Here is a 19,883-nt window from a genome sequence, read left to right as displayed (position 1 = left end):
AAGGTCTGTAATTAACACAGGCTTAAGATATTTTCAAGTTTTGTTTTACAGCATTAAAATAAATCAGTGAAAGATGTTACTTGTCTTGAAAAGGCAATTGCTAATAAGTGGCTTAATGGGACTACAAAGGACACTAAACGTCATCACATCGAACAGGTAAACTCGTCTACTCACTACTACAATTTATAATTGCACTTTTGTAACTATTCTAACTCAATTTCAGAGAAAATGTTTTTTTTAAGTAAAGACAAAGAGTTTTTGAAAGCTTAAGGCTGGTGACGTTGAAGTCATGTGACTGTGGTATAGTTTGTTTAAAGCCTACATTTAGTTTTTTTTTAACTCTATAAATTGTAATGTAATTATGCTTTAAAATTCATAAAAGTTGTTTTCATTTCTAAAGATTATCATGATGAACTTTAATGATAAACCTTTGTTGGTCAAGCAGCTTGTTTTTTGCAATAATTCAAAAGCCAATGGGAAAATCTTATTGGGTTTTTGTCAAGGGATCAACCTGGGTGATGCTAAATTCTGAGTTGGCCTACAAAAATACGTCATCACTGTGGCACTCTATTGCTGCAGTATACCACATCCATACTGTAATTTTTAGTTACAAATATCTGTGTATGATTGACTTCTGTTTGTCTCAATTAAAGGTGTGTGACATTCTAATGAAATCTCTCAACAGTAGCATTATACAGCATGTACCTGCACAGCTGCGTCCTAGTCTACTGGGGCTAAAATCTGTGTATCCAGACCAACAGGCACAGGTGTATGAGCCATTCGTGTTTTCACAGGAAGCCCATGGAGAGCAGTCCGCCACAGCTGCCACACACTCATTTAAATCTATAAATAACAAGAGACCAATCACATCTCAAGTCAACATGTCACATCATTAACAAGTGTGGAAACAGTTCCAACATCAAACTTCATTTAATGTTTAGTAATAACTTCTTTAATTCTTTAACACATGAAAGAATAACCCATACCTTCTGTGTATATACTGTCTACTGTGTAGTTAGAGCTTTTCTGTAGAGACGCAATAAAATCTCTGGACATGCTAGACATGGTCAGGTTGCTGCTGGGTTGAAAAATGATGGAAAAGTTCACGATTACACTGCCAGCTGAGAGGGATGTGATCTGGATGATGACCTGCCTAGAGTTGACTAGTTCACGGGTCTCTGGAGGCAAGTACAAAAGAATCTGCAGACACATTTGAAAGAGTATCAACACATTTTTGAAAATGATCGTGGTTATTATGAATCATATAGCTTAAAACAAAAGATTTTTGTCAAAAAGATTTTTGCATTATCTGATGAAAATGTGAGTGCTTGCCCATGCAAAACACTAGGGTGTTGCGGGGTGGTTGCCAGGGTGTTGCTATGTAGTTGCTAAGGTGTTGCTAAGTTTGCTGACTGAGCCCACCACCAAGTCTCAATGATTTCAAAGTCACATTTAGGTCCAAGTGGTGCTCACTGCAGAGCCAAATGGCATTCAGTGCAGCCTTTCTGGACATAATGGGTGGGGCTTGACGTAGTCTAGCTCCACCTCTGTGGACCTAATGGGTGGAGTTATGTTTAGCTATAGGGTTATGGTAGGGTTAGGGTGTGGTTAGACCAACCGTTCCATTAAGTCCAGCGAGGGGGAACTGGACATCAAGCTCCACCCGCTGTGAATCAATGAAGTTGACTACAGTATACTCCACAATGAATCTCGTATTTACATTGTGTCTACACATTTTTCGATATAATTAGAGCAAAAATTAGCATATTTCTTCTGTGCCTCTGGACATTGATTTTATGTGCTAGTCTGTGATTGGTTACAGTGCTCATTGCTGAAAAAAATTGTAAATAGAAACCTTTGAGGCAAAGGTGAATCAACACTTTTCACAAAAAGAGGCAGCAGTAATCATAATCACGATTATTTGTAGACCTAAGGACGGTCCTTGCACACCAAATTTTTGCACGTTAAAAAATAAATACGACCTCACGTTGTGTCAATCACGTTTACACACTGCCTCCGAAACTTTCGTCCGTCATAAAAAATAATTTTTTAGAGGTGTTTTGACAATTCAGAGCCACCAAATGATGGTATTCATGGAATGATGATTGAGGAGTGTATTTTATGTCAAGCTTAAAGTATTATGTTGATACATTTTTAATCATGTGTTTAGATAAATATGGAATCCATCAAACCTCATCTATGACACTTCTACATAACTCCTTATATGCATCACTGTTTGGGTCACTCAAGGCCTTGGTATAGTTCATGTTTGTAAAACGGGCCGTAGCTAGAAGTGACTGTCCATCTAAAGAAAACACAGTATTTAGTTACCTCAATGTGAGCACATTTTATCATGCTGATACCGTAATATACAGCATAAACTTCAGGAATCTATAATCCGTAGTATTATTATAGTCTGAATTTGTAATAAAGAAAGTCTAAAATGATACATAAATTACACATTAAGCGCTTAATACTAATTAACCCAATGCTATACTTGCCTGTTCTCACTTTGATCTCCTTGGAGTTTCCCTGGTTACCACAGACAAATGGAGTGACACGTACAGTATAAAGAACCGCAGGATTCAGGCTATTGAACATCCAGTTAAAGTTCCCCACATGCGATATGTTTTCCAGCACAGTGGTCCCTTGTAGCAGAACCAGGTGGAAAGTGACCCCAGTTTGGTTGTTGGTGGTCCATGCCACATGAAAGGTTGATGCATTTACGTCATAAGAGAACAGACTGGTGATCTCAGGTATGTAGTCTTAACAAAGAAAAAGAAGTTAGTAGTTGGATAGATATATGGCTATACAAGTCAAAACAGGCTACACACGCAGTGTATGAAAATGAGGGGGGTTCAAAGACATTCGTTTTAACAAAAGCTTCCATTAATAACTGATTCAGACCAATTCTAAACACAGATTTACCATGACTTAAAATTTGATAAACATTATACCAATTTAGATCTAGACAGATTTAGAGACGACCTCTTTAAGGAGATTCCTTAGATTCTCTTATTAAACCTGCACAAAAGTCTTTCTTTACTTACATGGTTTTAAATTGTTAATTATTATGTATCATCTCATGATGATATAATCAACAACACAAATGAATATAAAACCTGCAAATAAAACAATGCAACCATGTTAATTATTCACACCCCAGTGTATGCTGGAAACAGGGCAAATGGGACTAAACCACAAAGCCATTTGTTTTCTGTCGGTCTGTTTTTTCAGCATCATTTACTTGATCCAAGAATCACGTATACTGTGCAACTTAAAATTTATTAACAAAATGTCCTCTGCCTGTATGTGAACTTGGCATTTTTGCATTACACACCGCATGTAGAAGGTGGTTGGCTGATGGAAGGATTGTTTGAACGTGAAGAGGGATCAGCAGTGGATGTCCAGATTGGTCCAGAGGGGATGGGACTCATTTGTTCTCCATTAGTGATTGTTTTATTACCTTAAAAAAGAAGGGAAAGCAGCACAAACTAGATTCAAAGTGATTCCTGATGAAAATGTGCATCATAACTGATCATTTTTGACAGAGTTGGAGATAAGCAGAACTTATTCCAAGTGTACCTGGCGGGGGGTGAGTAATCGAGGATGGAGTAGTGCTGTTCATGAAAGGTTGCATAGTGACACTGGGGGCTGCTTTAGAAACAAATCAAAACAAAAAAACACTTAACTGGATTTTTGGTCCTTTAAGAATTATGGGGCTTCATAAACAAAACAAAATGGTGTGTGCACCTTTAAAAAACAGGTGTGTGACCAAAAACATCCAAGAAGGCCTTCAGAAAAGCAAAAGAAGGAAACGGCTAGAGCTCTCAAACTCTATTTTAACATTAGACAAATAAAAACGTTTCAACCCTTTTAGTCTTCGTCGGGTAGCTTCATGTGGTTGATTGAATGATTGTCCTTTCTTACCCATGCAATTTGTTCCTGGCTGTAAAGGATTGAGGTCATGATACCCATGATGACAGGCACATGAGTAAGATCCTTGTGAATTCATGCAGTGTGCCTGTGGAGAACAACTGTTCAATTCCGGAACTGCACATTCATCCACATCTGTGTAGGAAATGATAATGTATCCATGAGTGTGTTTGTAAGATGTGGATTCATCAAGATAATGGACAAGCTGTAATTATTACATAAAAGTTAATATAGATCAGTGGTTCCCAAAACCTACAGCCATTATGTTAAGACTGTGTCTTAAAGTCCCCCTGTGGTGAAAATAAGTCAACACCATTGCTGAGGATTTTCTCCTTAAAACTGCAGTGAACCAAAGACAGTTTCAATTGCTGTTTGAAATCGCTGGTGTTTCTGACGTCACAAACTACCTTGTAACCAATCATGTCAACGCGTGATCGCCAAAGAGTGGATCTCTGAGCTGGTGTGAGTGGGGGCGGGGCTAATTTGCATATTCATAGAACACGTAGACTAAAAGAGGCAAGGGTGTAGTGTTTTACATTCAAGCTATTTTAAGGCATGACAACTTTTTTCAAGGAAAAACTATTAATATGTCATTTTGGTGATCAAAGGTGAGTTTTAAGCATAGACATTAAAAGAAATGGACACAGTGACCCCATAGACTTCAACGGAGAAAAGTGAAGCAAATTAGAAGCACTCACTTCCTGATGGCTGAGCGTACTGCGCAGACTCAAACTGAGTTTGATGACGTAGATGTGGCGTGAGCAACCTGTCTGACAGTTGTAATCTTCTAGTAGCTGTGCCAAGAGAAATCTGAATCATTCCCTTTCGAATCTTGCAGAGACGGAGAGCGTGAGTAGGAGCTGTCCATGAGCTAGGAGCAGGAGCAACTTTATGACTCTCTATGGGCTTCTCCCTTGACTTTATCAGACTTTATGCCTCTACGTCCCCCCGATTGACTGCGAGCTTCTCCTCCTGTCTATACGGTCATTTCCAGAGAGTCGCGTGGTTATGACGCAATCGTTAGCCTACTTTTACAAAAACTGCTTCTACGGGGCCATAACGTAAGATACAAGGTAATGGAGCCTTTTATACATTGTCGTGTTTCTTTAGAAATAAACAATGGATAAATTGAGTCTTTAAACGCCTCAGATGTAAAGTTATTCGCTGTCAAAGCCAAAATGAATGGGAGTCAGTGGAATGCTAACAGCAGGTGATGGCTTGTTAGCCAATGGCGGCCCCCGGGGATGGTACGCTTTCCGGATGCTGGATTACCACCCTGGTTTTAAGGGAACAAATGATTGACTACAGGGGGACTTTAAGAACTAGTATGACCAACTAGCAGTTAGTTAGAGGTAATCAATCTTACTTTGGGTGTCAAATTAGGCCAATCTAGGTATGTAACTGACTTAAAAAAGTTATGAACAGCCATAAAGACATAATGGCTATGTTTATTGGATTGTACATTAGACATCAAGTGGCGACTCAACACAATACAAATGTATTCAAAAATATCAAACATTGAAATATGTTACTATTCACATTAAAAGCACATTTTGTCATTCTTGACTAAATTAATCATATGAAATGCCAATCGCGCTGCCTACTTGTCATACCTTGGACCACCACACTAGTCACCTCCTCAATGTTTCCCAACCGATCCAGTCTTGTAGAGATATCTTCTTGAAATAAGACATTAGTAGAACAAACCAGCAGTGATGAAGAGGTTGTGAAGCTCCCTGCTGACCATGACCGGACATGATGCACAGAAATTTCAGCAGTTCCCAGAGCGCCGGTTACCTACGGAATGAACCAGCAGTTACATCTCTGCAGATCAACATAGCCACTAGACAAAGCCTATGGCTATTTCAAAATGTAGTGTTTGCTCCAAGTACGCTGCCTAGGTAGGGAGCTCAACTACATAATGTAATTGAATGATAGACCGATGATTACAAACCACGGAGTGCAGTAGTCTGGTGTGGTTGAAGAGTCCTTTGTCCATAGTTATTAGCTGAAAGCTTGTCTTAACTGTTATTGTCACATTGAAGCAGGTTCTGTTGGCTTGAGGACAAATGGATATTTTAAACTTATTGAATGTTATTTAACAATGTGCCTATAAGAATTCTGGAATGCAGTGTATGGGATTGTGTATACCTGGTGGTACTGGGTCTGAGCACTGATAGATGTTGGAGATGTTTTCTGTCTGACAGCATTTTTGCCACTGAGGACAATCTATGTCCCACTTGCACATGGAGTTTGAATTATTCCACAGAGACCTTGTCACACTTGTTGAGGGACACAGTCCTGGCTTAGATGTGAATTCTGCACTTCTGTTCAAGGCTGAGATAATGACAATATCAATAAAAAAATACTTTTACGGTAAAAAAAAAAGGCTACAATAATGTCACTTTAAATGCTGATTAAGACAATCCGCAGCATTGCTTCTCTTTCCTGTTTTGCAATTTTACAATCTATTTCAAATGAATTTTTTTGAAAATACTCACACAAGGCACAGTAACTCCCAACTTGTTCGTAGCCATGACAGCATTTCATGACCTGTTTGGACATGTTATATACCCGTGTTTCGTATTCTGTCTTATAAACCACGACGTCACACATTGCCCATGGCAGCCACCCACCACACGGTCTCCTCTGGGTGTACGAGGTTGGATAGGAGATCACATTGGTCACCGAAACATGCTCAGTCACGTTACACAGATGATAACCTGACAGAGTCCGGTCATATCCTGAAAAATGAAAGAAATTCTAAATTGTCTGGAATAGACTACAATCTTATAGCCAGTCGTCATTGTCACGTGATCCTTCGGAAAATCACTCTAATATGCTGATGTGCTGCTCAACAAACATTTTATTTTTATTAATAATGTTGAAAACATTGTGTTGTGCTTTTGGATAGTTTTGTGGAAACCATAATACATTTTTTCAGGATTCTTTGATGAATAAAAAAAGTTAAAAAGAACTGAATTTATTTGAAATTGTAATAATATTTCACAATTGTAGTAATACTTGTTTGCTACATATATAAAAAGATATAACATTTAAAAGAGATTCACATTTATAGACAACATCCCACCATAAAAGAAAAATCAATGAGATTAAATGTAGTGGAAATGGAGAGTTTATATAAATGGAGAATTTTCCAGCTGATTCTTCACTGATTTTTTTATTATTATTATCTTTTTTGGAGAAAGAAATCTCCTTAAGAAGTTCAGAGGTGAAACTATTGCTACCAAAGATACCAAAGTATGAAATCAAATGTCAGAGATTTCACTATGAACTTTCTCATCAAAACTTTTACTTGTATCCACATTCATTTTAGATACTTTCCCTGTATGTCTCATTTCTATTTCTGGTAACACTTTAAAATACGGATCCTTCGTTAATGAATAACTACACAGGAACAAATGAGTAACACAATGTTAACAATCTAGTAACTACAGTTAACTAACAAGTAACTCTGATTAACGAATTAGTAAGTAATAGCACACAGATTTAAGTGGTAGTTCACTATTAACTAATCAATAACTACTATTTCTTAATACTTCCCAGAGAACTACTGAATTTTTTACAGATTTAAGTGGTAGTTCACTAATAACTAATCAATAACTACAATTTTTTAATACTTCCCAGAGAAATAATGAAAAAAATTCACAATTCATGCAAAACTTAATAACTAATGCAGGAAAAATTACTAGCACTAGATTAACATTACTGCTAGATACTGTACACTATAATTATCAATATGTAATAGCTTAGCAGACTTATGATTTGGGAAAGCTGTCAATAATTAGCCTATGCACTGCTGTCTTTTAGAGAACTATTCATAAACTAAATAATTTTTAAGAATTGTTTTTATAAATGCACTTGTCTGGAACACTTACCCTGTGGCCGATTTTCCGGCATTCCTCTGGACTGGCTTTGAATAACTAGACTCATCATGGTGAGTACTGGAACATACTGAGTCATCAGCCATCCAAATACCAGTTATTTTATTATTTAACCTACCTCTCAAAATTGTTTTTATGTATGTCTCTTTGTTCATATGTATATATATATATATATATATATATATATATATATATATATATATGTGTGTGTATATATATCCTGTGAATGATTAGATGATTCTACCCTTTCGGGTTGGCTCTTCATTAGTAACTACAGCATGGAATCATGATAACTAGTAATGACTCAAGTGTTAATGCATACTTTTATAGGACTTACAAATTATTTGGATCCGTATTCTAAAGTGAAGATCATGTTAACTAACTAGTAATGACTCAAGTGTTACTACATACCTCTATAGGAACTACTAATTATTTGGATCCGTATTCTAAAGTGAAGATCATGTTAACTAACTAGTAATGACTCAAGTGTTACTATATACCCCTATTTGGATCCGTATTCTAAAGTGAAGATCATGTTAACTAACTAGTAATGACTCAAGTGTTACTACATACCCCTATTTGGATCCGTATTCTAAAGTGAAGATCATGTTAACTAACTAGTAATGACTCAAGTGTCTCAAATGACTCAAGCTATAATAAAATAACTGGTATTTGGATGGCTGATGACTCAGTATGTTCCAGTACTCACCATGATGAGTCTAGTTATTCAAAGCCAGTCCAGAGGAATGCCGGAAAATCAGCCACAGGGTAAGTGTTCCAGACAAGTGCATTTATAAAAACAATTCTTAAAAATTATTTAGTTTATGAATAGTTCTCTAAAAGACAGCAGTGCATAGGCTAATTATTGACAGCTTTCCCAAATCATAAGTCTGCTAAGCTATTACATATTGATAATTAGTGTACAGTATCTAGCAGTAATGTTAATCTAGTGCTAGTAATTTGTCCTGCATTAGTTATTAATTAGTTTTGCATGAATTGTGAATTTTTTTCATTATTTCTCTGGGAAGTATTGAAAAATAGTAGTTATTGATTAGTTATTAGTGAACTAACACTTAAATCTGTAAAAAAATTCAGTAGTTCTCTGTGAAGTATTAAAAAATAGTAGTTATTGATTAGTTAATAGTGAACTACCACTTAAATCTGTGTGCTATTACTTACTAATTCGTTAATCAGAGTTACTTGTTAGTTAACTGTAGTTACTAGATTGTTAATATTGTGTTACTCATTTGTTCCTGTGTAGTTATTCATTAACGAAGGATCCGTATTTTAAAGTGTTACCCTATTTCTATTGGAAATTTTAGGAAAACATCTGACACAGTTTTGATACTGAAATGAAACATATTTGGATAACATAAGCAGATTTTTCCTACCTTCAAATAAAGTATTATGCCCCATTCCAAGGCCAAGGAGAGATGTGATTAACCAGGTAGCAACGACCCAATGCATTTTGAATCTTGATTTGTCAAATTCTTGCTTCTCGTTTTTAAAAACCAGTCATTGTGAACAGAACAGGTTACTCTATGAGCGCCACGTACACTGTTGGAAGCAAACCCTTCTTCTTGCCCCTCTCCCACTGCTCTCCACAGACGCCCATTAGTTCCCTTGAGTCTGTTCTAATTGCTCTGCACAGGTGACTCCTGTAACAACAGTGGAAAATCAATGGCATTTTTAAAAGCATTTCACTTTTACCTACTGTATGGTGTAATATGTGATATTGACAATTTACCTTTAAGCCATGGTGGGCTGGTAGTGGGAGTTAAAATTTTGAAAGGGTTTTGAAAGCGTAAAATTCTGCTTATTATAAAAAAGAATGACTAAATGTGGTTTGATTTTGGTCTTATCAGACATTTTAGTCATGGCAATAGGCTTTATTTGAGTTAATGGTGAGAAAATTCCCTAATGATGCTCTTCGTGTTTTTCAAAGTGTCACCATGGTGATTTTACACACTTTTGCAAACCTCTAAGCTCACGCTTGTTGAACTGCAAAAGGTTTTTTGCTTCATGATATTTTCTTCCTGGTGAAAATTGTGCTGTGACTGAACCAGCTTAGTTAGAATTAGCAGTGCACATAATACTTAGCCTATGAGAACATACTACAAGTCATAAATACACAGACGCACACATACGGACACCAGATTATCAGCAGCCAGCCTGGCATTTGGATAAATCTAGCAGCTAATAAATGTGGTGTGAAAAATTGCCTAATTAAAGAATGTTAGTGTTATGCGCTCACTGAGTGACTAATGTGTTCTCATGCAGAGAGCAAGAGAGCGCAATGTACCGTGTGCTTGAGAAACTACTGAGAGGATCATAATTCAACACGTTATTTGTCAAATAATAGACTGAGGAAAATAAATTGAGCTTAAATATATATAAAATTACAGTACAAAATATGTGGTGTTTCTGTATTGCAGTTTCTTTTAAACAGTGAGCTGTTCCTGCTGTGTTGAGTCAGAAATTATATGGTGTCCAAACTACACACTGATTTCAAATCCTGATTTCAGTGAAAGTGGCACATGGAGGCCAAGTATGGTAACCCATACTCTAAATGTGTCCTCTGCATTTAACCCATTCAAGTGCACACACATGAGGAGCAGTGAGAAGTGAACACACACAATGCAAACCGTGGACACACAGACCTGGAGCAGTGGGCAGCCATTTTTGCTAACTCTAACCCTAACCCTGCATCACAATTCTAAATATCTTTGATAGTTTCAGGTTTTCCGTAACGATGGGAACCCTGGAAATAGAGCATGTCATCTTCCTACACAAACATCAAAAATCACTATGTGTGATGGTGTTGACCTTTCCTCATGCAGTTTCACTTTCATATTATGAGTTAACTTGCTTGTGGGCAAACACAATTTAACTCTCCCCAAGGAAGATATAATGAGTACAACGTCCGTGATTCTTTGACAGACTTTATTATTCATGTCATTTTAATTAGTTGCACAGGGAAAAGAACCCAGATCTTCTAGAATAATGTGCAATTTGTTATTCACTCTGATAAGCATGCAACATATACAGAATATTGTAGTACAAAATTACATCATGTCTATAAGCAACTTTAAGTATAATAAAAAAGTCTTTAAGAGCAATGCAGTTTGTTTAGTTAGATGCTGCAAATTAAAATGGTAAAACATAATTCTTCGTGCTGTAACTGTTATTTTGATAACTTAATATGATTAATATTATATTTTAATACTATTTTTTGGTAATTTCTATTAATCAGATGGAAATTATTTTCCAATTCAATACAATTAAAGCTCTCACTTTTAAATAAAATGCACACAACACATTGTGCAAAAATAATTTTTAATTTTTAATACAAACACTTTCATGTTTTCGCAAACCTATTATTAAACAGTGAATTAAGTAACAAATACACGTTGTTTCAAATCACTTCCAGGGGAATGACAACACGTTTCTTTGGAAGTGCTGATTTCTATATGTATACCTTAATGACAAAATGCTTCCTGTTTCTTTAATAAGCGTATGCATGCGAACCATAGGATGCGAACTCAACTCAACTGTTTATCAGTCCGTCATCCTCCGCTCATTTCCTCCATGAACGCCCACAGGCCACAGCTTATGCAGCAGCCAATCAGAGAGCAGCACACGTGACGAGCGTTCTTAGCGATGACCTCATCCCTAGAGTGGGATGACGTCAAATACAAGATGGATGGAATCACGACTGCTTCATGCTCAACGCAACTCTGAAACAAAGTCCAGTGTCGGAGCTCCGCGGCATTCAAAGCCACCAAACTAGGGTGAGTTGAAATGCTGAACAACTTTATTTCACCGTCTAACTGAAGTAGTTGGATGTTGTTTTGGTAAAATTTGTCTTTCCTGACGTAACGCTGAGGAGATTGTCTCGCTCTCTCTCTTTCCTGACATAAGCGGCTGCTCCAGCCTGTTGTGCAGGATGCGACGTCTGCGCAGTCGGTCTCCGAAGAGGGTGTGTGTGTGTGTGTGTGTGTGTGTGTGTGTGTGTGTGTGTGTGTTTCGCGCGCGCAGACGCGTGTTATAATCGTTTCATTTCCTATCTTGTGAATAGTAGAGTAAAGAAACGCAACCAGTTGCCTGTATGTATTCTGTGACGTGTTGGGTAATTATGGTCACAGTTTGGCCACGGCTAATCTACAAATGATTTATTTTAAATGGAACTCGCGATTAAGAGGGAGGATTATCTAGCGAAATAATTTAATGTAAAAATACTCACGCCGCGTTTTCATGAGCGAATAGTCTAGGCAGCGTAAAACCAACTGTAACGTTAGACATGATGTAATCAGCGGTCCTTGTGCGCATGCGTAGACACTGGGCAGGCCCGGTTACTGCATTTTCTGACTTTTATTTGCTTGTTATCTTTTATGATAACATGTAATTTAACAGATTAAACATTTTCAATTAAAAGTTCTTGTTTATCTCATGCAAATTAGATCATTATGCTTTTTTCTCGCTGTTTGTGTTTGCAGACATAATTTTTTCTTTTACGCAATAACAGTCTTTTATTTCCAATCAGGCAAAATGTTGCACAGTGTATATGTTGCTCCAATTTTTATTTATTTATTATTATTATTTTTATTTTTATTTATTTTTTACAATGGCCAAAAGTGGTGTCCGGCCTAGGAAATTTGACAACTTCCCCCTTTATTCAAATATTACTAAAATTTGTTATAGATTTTGTAAACACATTGCATAGTTGTGCTTGGAGTCAATTGTTTTATTTGTGACAATGCAATGAAACACACCAAATTATGCAGACATAATTTTTGGCCCGGCTGTCAAACAAAGAAATTATGAGCACATGAAAAAACAAGAGAAGAACCAATGAAATATTAATAACTGATTATGTTGTAGTAGTCAATGTATGTTTTTTTTTTTTTTTCTCTATGCATTCTTTTTTTAGCATATTAAAATAAACTAGAACCTGTAGCTGTAGGCTAGTTTGCATTTTTTATTTGTTTTGCCAAATGTTCTTCCCTCATATATATATATATATATATTTATATATATTTATATATTTTTTTTATAAAAAATATTTTCCTCTTTTGTTGTTGTTGTTGTTGTTGTTGTTTGTTTTTTTGTTTTTTTTTTTGCAAATGTGTAGGGACATTAAAAATAAATATCCCCTCCTGGCATCATTTTTGGCCACTACTAATGGGCTAAACTAAAATATTAGTGGTATTTTAATTGTCTTAACCATTTTAATCACAAATCACTGGTCAGGAAATTAGCAAGAATTGCAGAAACACTGTAGATAAAGTAACTTAGCATGGAATAGCCTTCCCCAACTTGCAGACAGCTTTTTACAGGAAGAAGAGTCAATGTTAATAGCTTTAAACAGTTCATGAGTAGTTGAAAAACTTCTCCCAGTTTGTTTGAGTTTAATGTGAGATCAGTCTATATATTCACTATAGGGTTCAAATCTGGACTCCGATCAGGCCAAAACATGAGCCCGATGGACTTGTTCTCAAGCCACTTCTTGGTTGTCTTTGTGCAGGAGCACTCTTGTTGAGAAATAACATCTGATCGTTCCTCTTTAGATAACAACTTTTAATTTCTGGGAAGCAAGCCATTCTGCAATATTCTCCTGTATTCCAAAGCATTAAATTACTTTTCACAGTGAAGTAGCTCAACAATCCCAGCAGCTAAAAAGGCTCTGCACACAATGACAGCTCTTCCTCCATGCTTCACTGTGGTAGAGATGCATTTATTATTATATTTCTCAGCAGATTTTTGAAGGCACCACTCTGGAGCATCACCATGCAACTTGTGTTTCATTGTGATTCATCACTCCACACAACTGCTGAACCACAGTCTCTGAATCAAACTTCCCATATTCTGCCAAAAACTTCATTTTCTGAGACCGCAGTGGCTTTTTTAAGTAGTGCATTAAAATAGTAGTGCACTTGAATTTAGCTAATTTCCTGAACAATAATTTGTGGTTAAGACAATTAAAAGCTTAATGTTTCACCATTTTGGGCTTGGCCCTTTGTTTTCTTTTCTTTTTTTTTTGCCCAGGAGTGTATACTGTAATGCAGTGGTTCTCAACCTCAACTCCAAGGTGCTTAATTATTCAAGACAATATTGGAAGGCTAAATATTAAGAATATTAATGAGACCTTATTGTAAAGTCTTTACCAGCGTGAACATTAATGAACAATGGACAAACAGTGTATTTATAAATGAACATGAACATAAATAAATGACAAAAAAAATCGCTGTTCATTTGTAGTTTATGATACCTTGTGCATTAAGTAATGTTAATGAATGAAAGTATTACCAAGATTATTTTGATGTAACTTATTTTAAGTCACTGTTGTAACGAATTTGCAATGTCACTAAATTTGTCTTTTCTTTTATTCTCCTTCAAAGCCAAAATGGAGAGCCTGGGGCACTACTGTAACCCTGCCCATGGTATTTCACTGCTGGGTGCCCTCAATGAGCAGCGGTTGATGGGTCAGCTCTGTGATGTTGTGTTGTTAGTGGGTGATCAACAGTACCAGGCCCATAAAAGCATCCTTGCAGCCTGCAGTGAGTATTTCCAGTCTCTGTTTTCCAGAAGGGACTCGGAGAACCGCTCCATTGTTCAACTTGACTTCTGTGAGCCTGATGCTTTTGAGATTGTGCTAAACTACATCTACTCATCATCTCTGTTTGTGGAGAAATGCAGTCTGGCAGCAATACAGGAGCTGGGCTATAGCCTCGGCATTCCATTTCTAACCAACATCATGTCTATAAGACCTCAGGCGTCATACTGTGTGTCGAGAAAACAAATGTTGCTCTCTGAGGAGGAGGATGGTGCTTTTCAAAAGAGAAGTGTTATTGTACATCAAAGTCAGGGTGAGCAGCCTAACATGGAAATGTTTCCAAGGAAAAGTTTGAGTCTTCAGGGAAAACCGTTTAAACAGGTCACAGAGCAACCCTCGCTCACACACAATTTCAGTGATCAGAGCCAATCCTCAGGACACATCAGACCAAATGAAAAAGAATCAAACAGTACCTCCAACAGCAGAAATTTAAACAAAAACACAGTTGAGGGTGACTGCAGATCTATCATCTCCTCTCCAACATCCATACTGAGACATCGAACTGAATACCGATCGCCATCTACGAGGCCGCAACTAACATCCTCAGTGTCATTCAGTGAGTCTGTACAGCATGCTAGCCTACAATCAGATCAAACTGACACCACCTTCAATGGCAGAATGGATGCATCGCATGATTCCAGACCAGTGGGTGAGCAACATGGCCCACGCAACCAAACTGTTGACCGAAGTGGGCCACTTATTAAAAGTCTGCTACGCAGATCATTGTCTATGGATAGTCCAGTTCCCGTTTTTTCTCCAGCTCTGGAGCTAAAGGACTCACAAAGTCGAGAACAGTCTGTGGTCAAGTTAATGGCCACAACAGCTAGGTCACCATCCCCTGAAAATGAGGACCAGGTGTCAAAAGATATGCCACTTCTTCTCAGGTCGAGACAACGAAATGCGTATGAGATGGACGGCACTCAAACAACTCAACTCAGAATCAAAGCAGAGCCCAGCAGTCCCCTTGCCGACCCTTCTGAAATTGTTCGCATTACTGTTGGAGACAACCTGCCGGTAAATTTCAAAGACTTTCAGGCAAACTATGATGAAGGTCCCAGGGGGTATTTTACTCCCTCGATGAAGAGGAAGAGTAAGTTGGATGGTAGTTATATGCCCTTTAAGAGATCCAGGCCTGTTAATGAGCATCATCTGTTGCATCAGGAAAGCACGTTTGATGAGGTACCTTACAATTCCAACATGGACACTAGTAACGAGGAACCTGGAGAACTTCGGCCAAACAAAATGTTTAAGTGCTGGAACTGCCTGAAGGTTTTCAGGTCCAATGCGGGTCTGTATCGCCACGTAAACATGTACCACAACCCAGAGAAGCCGTATGCTTGCGACATCTGCCATAAGCGCTTTCACACAAACTTCAAGGTCTGGACTCACTGCCAAACCCAGCATGGTGTGGTGCAAAATCCTGCACCCTCCTCCAGTTCCTATTCGGTCCTGGATGAGAAGTTTCAGAGAAAGCTAATCGATATAGTCCGAGAGCGGGAGATAAAGAAGGCCTTGATTATGAAGCTCAGGAGAACCAAGCAAGGCCTGCAGTCACAACCCTTTGGCAGGAAAAGCAGGCGATCAAGGTCATACGGATGCCCCTACTGTGGCAAAATGTTTTTTTTCCAGTCACACTTAAAGCTCCACATGAAGGGACACTCCGCTGAGCCGGCTAACCTTGACACGGATGCTGAGAGAGACCTTCAATACAAGCAGCAGCAGTTGGCACATCTTAAAGAAAGCCAAGATAAGGACGTATTTTCTTGCCGGCTCTGCAATGAGAAGCTGCCCTCTTTGCCTGAATTAGAAGACCATGAGAGAGCTTGCAGGTATGCTACAGTCTGCCCATACTGTGGACTTCGATTCTCCAACACAGTCGTCAAGAAAGACCATGAAGCTCACTGCAAGTACAAAAAGCTGACCTGCCTTGAATGTATGCGCACGTTTAAGTCCTCTTTCAGCATTTGGCGTCATCAGGTGGAAGTTCACAATCACAACATGATGAGTGTAAAGGAGCAGTTGACTCTCGGCCTCCAGGAGAGCAATCACGACGAATCATCCAATGTGTTCGGAGTTCCTCCCTCTTCTCAGGAGTTGATGCGTGACCCCAGAGAGGAAGCAGTGTACAGCGACTCATCTGTTCCACCCATCTATGATTCTGAAGACTCATCGTCTTATGTCCCAGAGGACTTGAGCGCTCACGGTCAAGGGGAGCTGCAGGTCAAAGAGGAACCTCAAGAAGAAGCAGTATCAGCCAAGGATAACGTGAGCACCGGATCCGAGGAACCGGGCGTTTGGCCTTGTGAAAAGTGTGGAAAGCTTTTCAGCACCCACAAAGACCTGGAACGACATCAGGAACTGCTTTGCCATATCAAACCCTTCATCTGCCACATATGTCATAAAGCGTTCAGGACCAACTTCCGTCTCTGGAGCCACTACCAATCCCATATGTCCACACCTGAAGAGCCAGGGATGAGAGAGATTGACAGGCTTCCGTCTTCTCCATCTCCTTCTCCACCTCTTACGATTTCCATCCCAGAGCCTCCAACTTCTCAAAAACCTCCACTCACAGCGACCTGTTCTGGGGTGGACACCTCAGAGGAGGAACCCAGAGGCTCCATGTCACCGTCGACCAAACTCAAGAAGCCAGAGCAGGACAAGACTAGTGACGATGAGCCTGGGGAACATTCAAATGCCAAGTCCAACAGCACAGACAAAACTATCACCCCGCAGGAATCCGACACGCTTTTTTACCATGCACCAACCCTCTCTGCACTCACCTTTAAACGGCAGTACATGTGCAAATTCTGTCACCGGACATTCAAGACGGCTTTCAGTCTGTGGAGTCACGAGCAGAGCCATACGTAAGAGTGATAAACGCAGTTGCACATTTGTAGCCCTTAACCATTGGAATCAACAAGCTTGGACAGTTTCTCTTTTAAACATGATTTACTTTGGGACACACTTGCAGCCAAAACCCAGGGATTTATTAACAGCATTTAATCATACTTAATATATCTTATTTCTATAAACAGTATTCAGAATGCATCTTGGGTTGCATGCCAAGAGTTTCTTAAAACAAATTTTTTTTCTAAAGCAGTTCCCTGTATTATGTTTTATTTGAGGTTTATTGTTCAGTGATCAAAAAAGACTGTTAAATGAGACGGACTTCTTTCACCTTAAGAACTCTTCTAAATTACTTTCTTTGAATTATTGCAAACAAATGTGTGATGACTTTTGTTGGGTTATTACACAGAAGATGTACACCTCTCTTGTTTTAGTGGCCTTTATGCTGTTATTTAGCACTTTCAAGCAATTCCAAATAAACATTGTTCTCTATTAAAAGCACAGGCTGGTGTAGACATGGCTCTTTAGTTAGAAAAGATCCGTCACATCCAAAACAAAAAATGTATTCCCCCTTTTCTATCCTAAAACGATGGCTTTAAGTTTATTTTTGCCCCATTTAGATTTTTTCTGTTACATACACAATTCAGCCCTGCCACTGTTGTTAGAGCTATTAAAGGGATAGTTCACCCAAAAATGATATGCTGGTATTCAAACAGTTGACAGTAGCCATTGACTTCTATAGTAGGAAGTCAGTGGCTACGTCAACTGTCTGGTTACCAACATTTTTAAAATATATTCTTTTGTGTTCCACAGAAGAAAGAAACTCATACAGGTTTGGAGTAAATTGTCAAATTTTTCATTTTTGTGTGAACTATGCTTTTAATATTGAATTGTTGCTTTGATAATTTAAGCACCATATAAAAAGCAAATCTTAAGCAGACTAAAATGTATGTATGAGGTGAGGAAAACATGTTTATAATTTAATTTCAACATTGCTACTTAAGTTGTATTTTTCATTTTAAGAGTATTTTTGTTCATGTGTTTTGCCAGTTCTGTAGGCTTTCATGGTATTTTTGTTTAGAGGTTGTGCATAATATTCAGTGATTGTATTGAACAAATAGAAGGCTTTATGTGTACAATTAGCAGGTTTGGAGTGACGTTCTTTAAGATGTTTAGTGTGTGCCTGCAATGTGGATCTTCTAATACTTTTGTTGTACAGGACATGCAGTATATGTGGGAATTACTTCTCATAAATGTGTAGAGATGAAGTTTAAGTAGATATTCACACTGTATCAGTACTGTATCAGTACATTGTGAGCTCTGCCATAGTGTAAGCTCAACTTACCAGAACTCAGTACTCAGTGATTAATGAAGTCTTGATGCAATGATGTTGAATGGTTGGACATTCCTAATGTTCAGTGGCCCCTTTTCTGTGACAGTATGACCCAGAGAAGATCTTTATTCTAAAATATTAAAGCACAAAAGCCGTAATCTTATATTTAGCAAGTATTTTAAATATTAGGAAGTCTTCTTCCCTTACATTAGGGGATGTTTGGCTTAGCAAGCTTGTGGCCTTTAAGCACAAAATCTAAATATGTTGCTTGCTCTCTGCATTTTCCCTCAGCTACTGTCATTTACTCTATATTTTGATGGATAAAACAGTAATACATTCCTTTTGATCTTATCCCCCAAAAAAAGGTATTGATTAATGAATAAGTCGGCTAGTTCTCAGGATAGAAATAGGCTACCTGATTTAGTTTGCATTTACTTTTGTCCCCAGTATTACTTGACACTTAACATCAGCTTTTTGTTTAGGGTTAAAAGTTAAACCATATTATTAGCAGGCCGATGATAAAACGAGCATTTCACTCAGTAATTGATCAATTTCTTAATGTGGTTCATTGAAAGATTGTATGACATTAAATGAATAGTGATGACAGAACAGAACGTTTAATCCTCAAACACATTTTTATGGTCTTTGTTTGTACATGAACATTATCCCCCGGTTTCACAGACAAGGCTTAAGCTAGCTGTTTAAACTGAAGCAACATGCACTGACATATCTTAAAATATGTCAGTGCAATTGTTTTGTCTCAAGTGTTTTGCTACTTAAATGCCCTGATTGAAATGGGACCTAATCCTGGCTTAATCTAAGCCCTGTTTGTGAAACCGAGCCATTCTCTTTTTTGGTATTCCTGTGGTATCACTGCAATAACTAATATTTGTAAGCACTTGAATTGTTCTAATGTGGCTTTAAAAACTGTATCAGTTTTTGTGTTAAAGCATTTTCTACTGTTTTCTGTGCTTGCTTTATAAAATAAATATCAATACTGTGTAACTTGTGTTTATTTCATCTACCGTAATTATGGACATTGTGTCAGTTTAAAATTTTACAGAAAGTCTTGTAATTGATAATATACAAAATAATATTTAAATGTGGGAAGAATTAATGGTAAAGACGTTTTTCATCAAATTTGCAGCAATATGTTGTTGTTTTTTCCTTAAAAAATAAAAAATATGAACAGGCTTTAAAAGACCATCTGAACTGAAGTGAATTCATGGAAAAAAACACCTACTTGTGA

General features: G+C 37.8%; 2 protein-coding genes across 2 annotated transcripts in view; one reads left to right on the top strand and one right to left on the bottom strand.

Annotated features, from left to right (window-relative positions):
- Nucleotides 1-14,058, bottom strand: part of umodl1 (uromodulin-like 1) — a 24,982-nt gene extending 10,924 nt beyond the window's left edge. Inside the window, exons 1-13 of the mRNA XM_084400015.1 lie at nucleotides 12,085-14,058; nucleotides 9,233-9,499; nucleotides 6,438-6,680; nucleotides 6,088-6,273; nucleotides 5,891-5,994; nucleotides 5,550-5,733; nucleotides 3,931-4,071; nucleotides 3,586-3,657; nucleotides 3,341-3,466; nucleotides 2,502-2,765; nucleotides 2,193-2,305; nucleotides 987-1,200; nucleotides 706-843 (exon numbers count right to left, since the gene is read on the bottom strand). Coding sequence (XP_084256141.1) covers nucleotides 706-843; nucleotides 987-1,200; nucleotides 2,193-2,305; nucleotides 2,502-2,765; nucleotides 3,341-3,466; nucleotides 3,586-3,657; nucleotides 3,931-4,071; nucleotides 5,550-5,733; nucleotides 5,891-5,994; nucleotides 6,088-6,273; nucleotides 6,438-6,680; nucleotides 9,233-9,308 — 1,861 coding nt within the window. The 5' untranslated portion in view covers nucleotides 9,309-9,499; nucleotides 12,085-14,058. The remainder of the gene's footprint in view (nucleotides 1-705; nucleotides 844-986; nucleotides 1,201-2,192; nucleotides 2,306-2,501; nucleotides 2,766-3,340; nucleotides 3,467-3,585; nucleotides 3,658-3,930; nucleotides 4,072-5,549; nucleotides 5,734-5,890; nucleotides 5,995-6,087; nucleotides 6,274-6,437; nucleotides 6,681-9,232; nucleotides 9,500-12,084) is intronic.
- Nucleotides 11,516-19,883, top strand: zbtb21 (zinc finger and BTB domain containing 21). Its single transcript, XM_084400612.1, has 2 exons — nucleotides 11,516-11,632; nucleotides 14,240-19,883. The coding sequence occupies exon 2, from the start codon at nucleotides 14,245-14,247 to the stop codon at nucleotides 17,320-17,322; it is 3,078 nt and encodes a 1,025-aa protein (XP_084256738.1). The 5' UTR covers nucleotides 11,516-11,632; nucleotides 14,240-14,244; the 3' UTR covers nucleotides 17,323-19,883.

Source organism: Rutilus rutilus (assembly GCF_951802725.1).
Source record: "Rutilus rutilus genome assembly, chromosome: 25".
Lineage (NCBI taxonomy): Eukaryota > Metazoa > Chordata > Actinopteri > Cypriniformes > Leuciscidae > Rutilus > Rutilus rutilus.
This window is presented reverse-complemented; position numbering and strand designations above follow the sequence as displayed.

What these genes read in the sequence shown, in the direction of transcription:
- zbtb21 (XM_084400612.1), top strand. Translation starts at nt 14,245, where the DNA reads ATGGAGAGCCTGGGGCACTACTGTAACCCTGCCCATGGTATTTCACTG.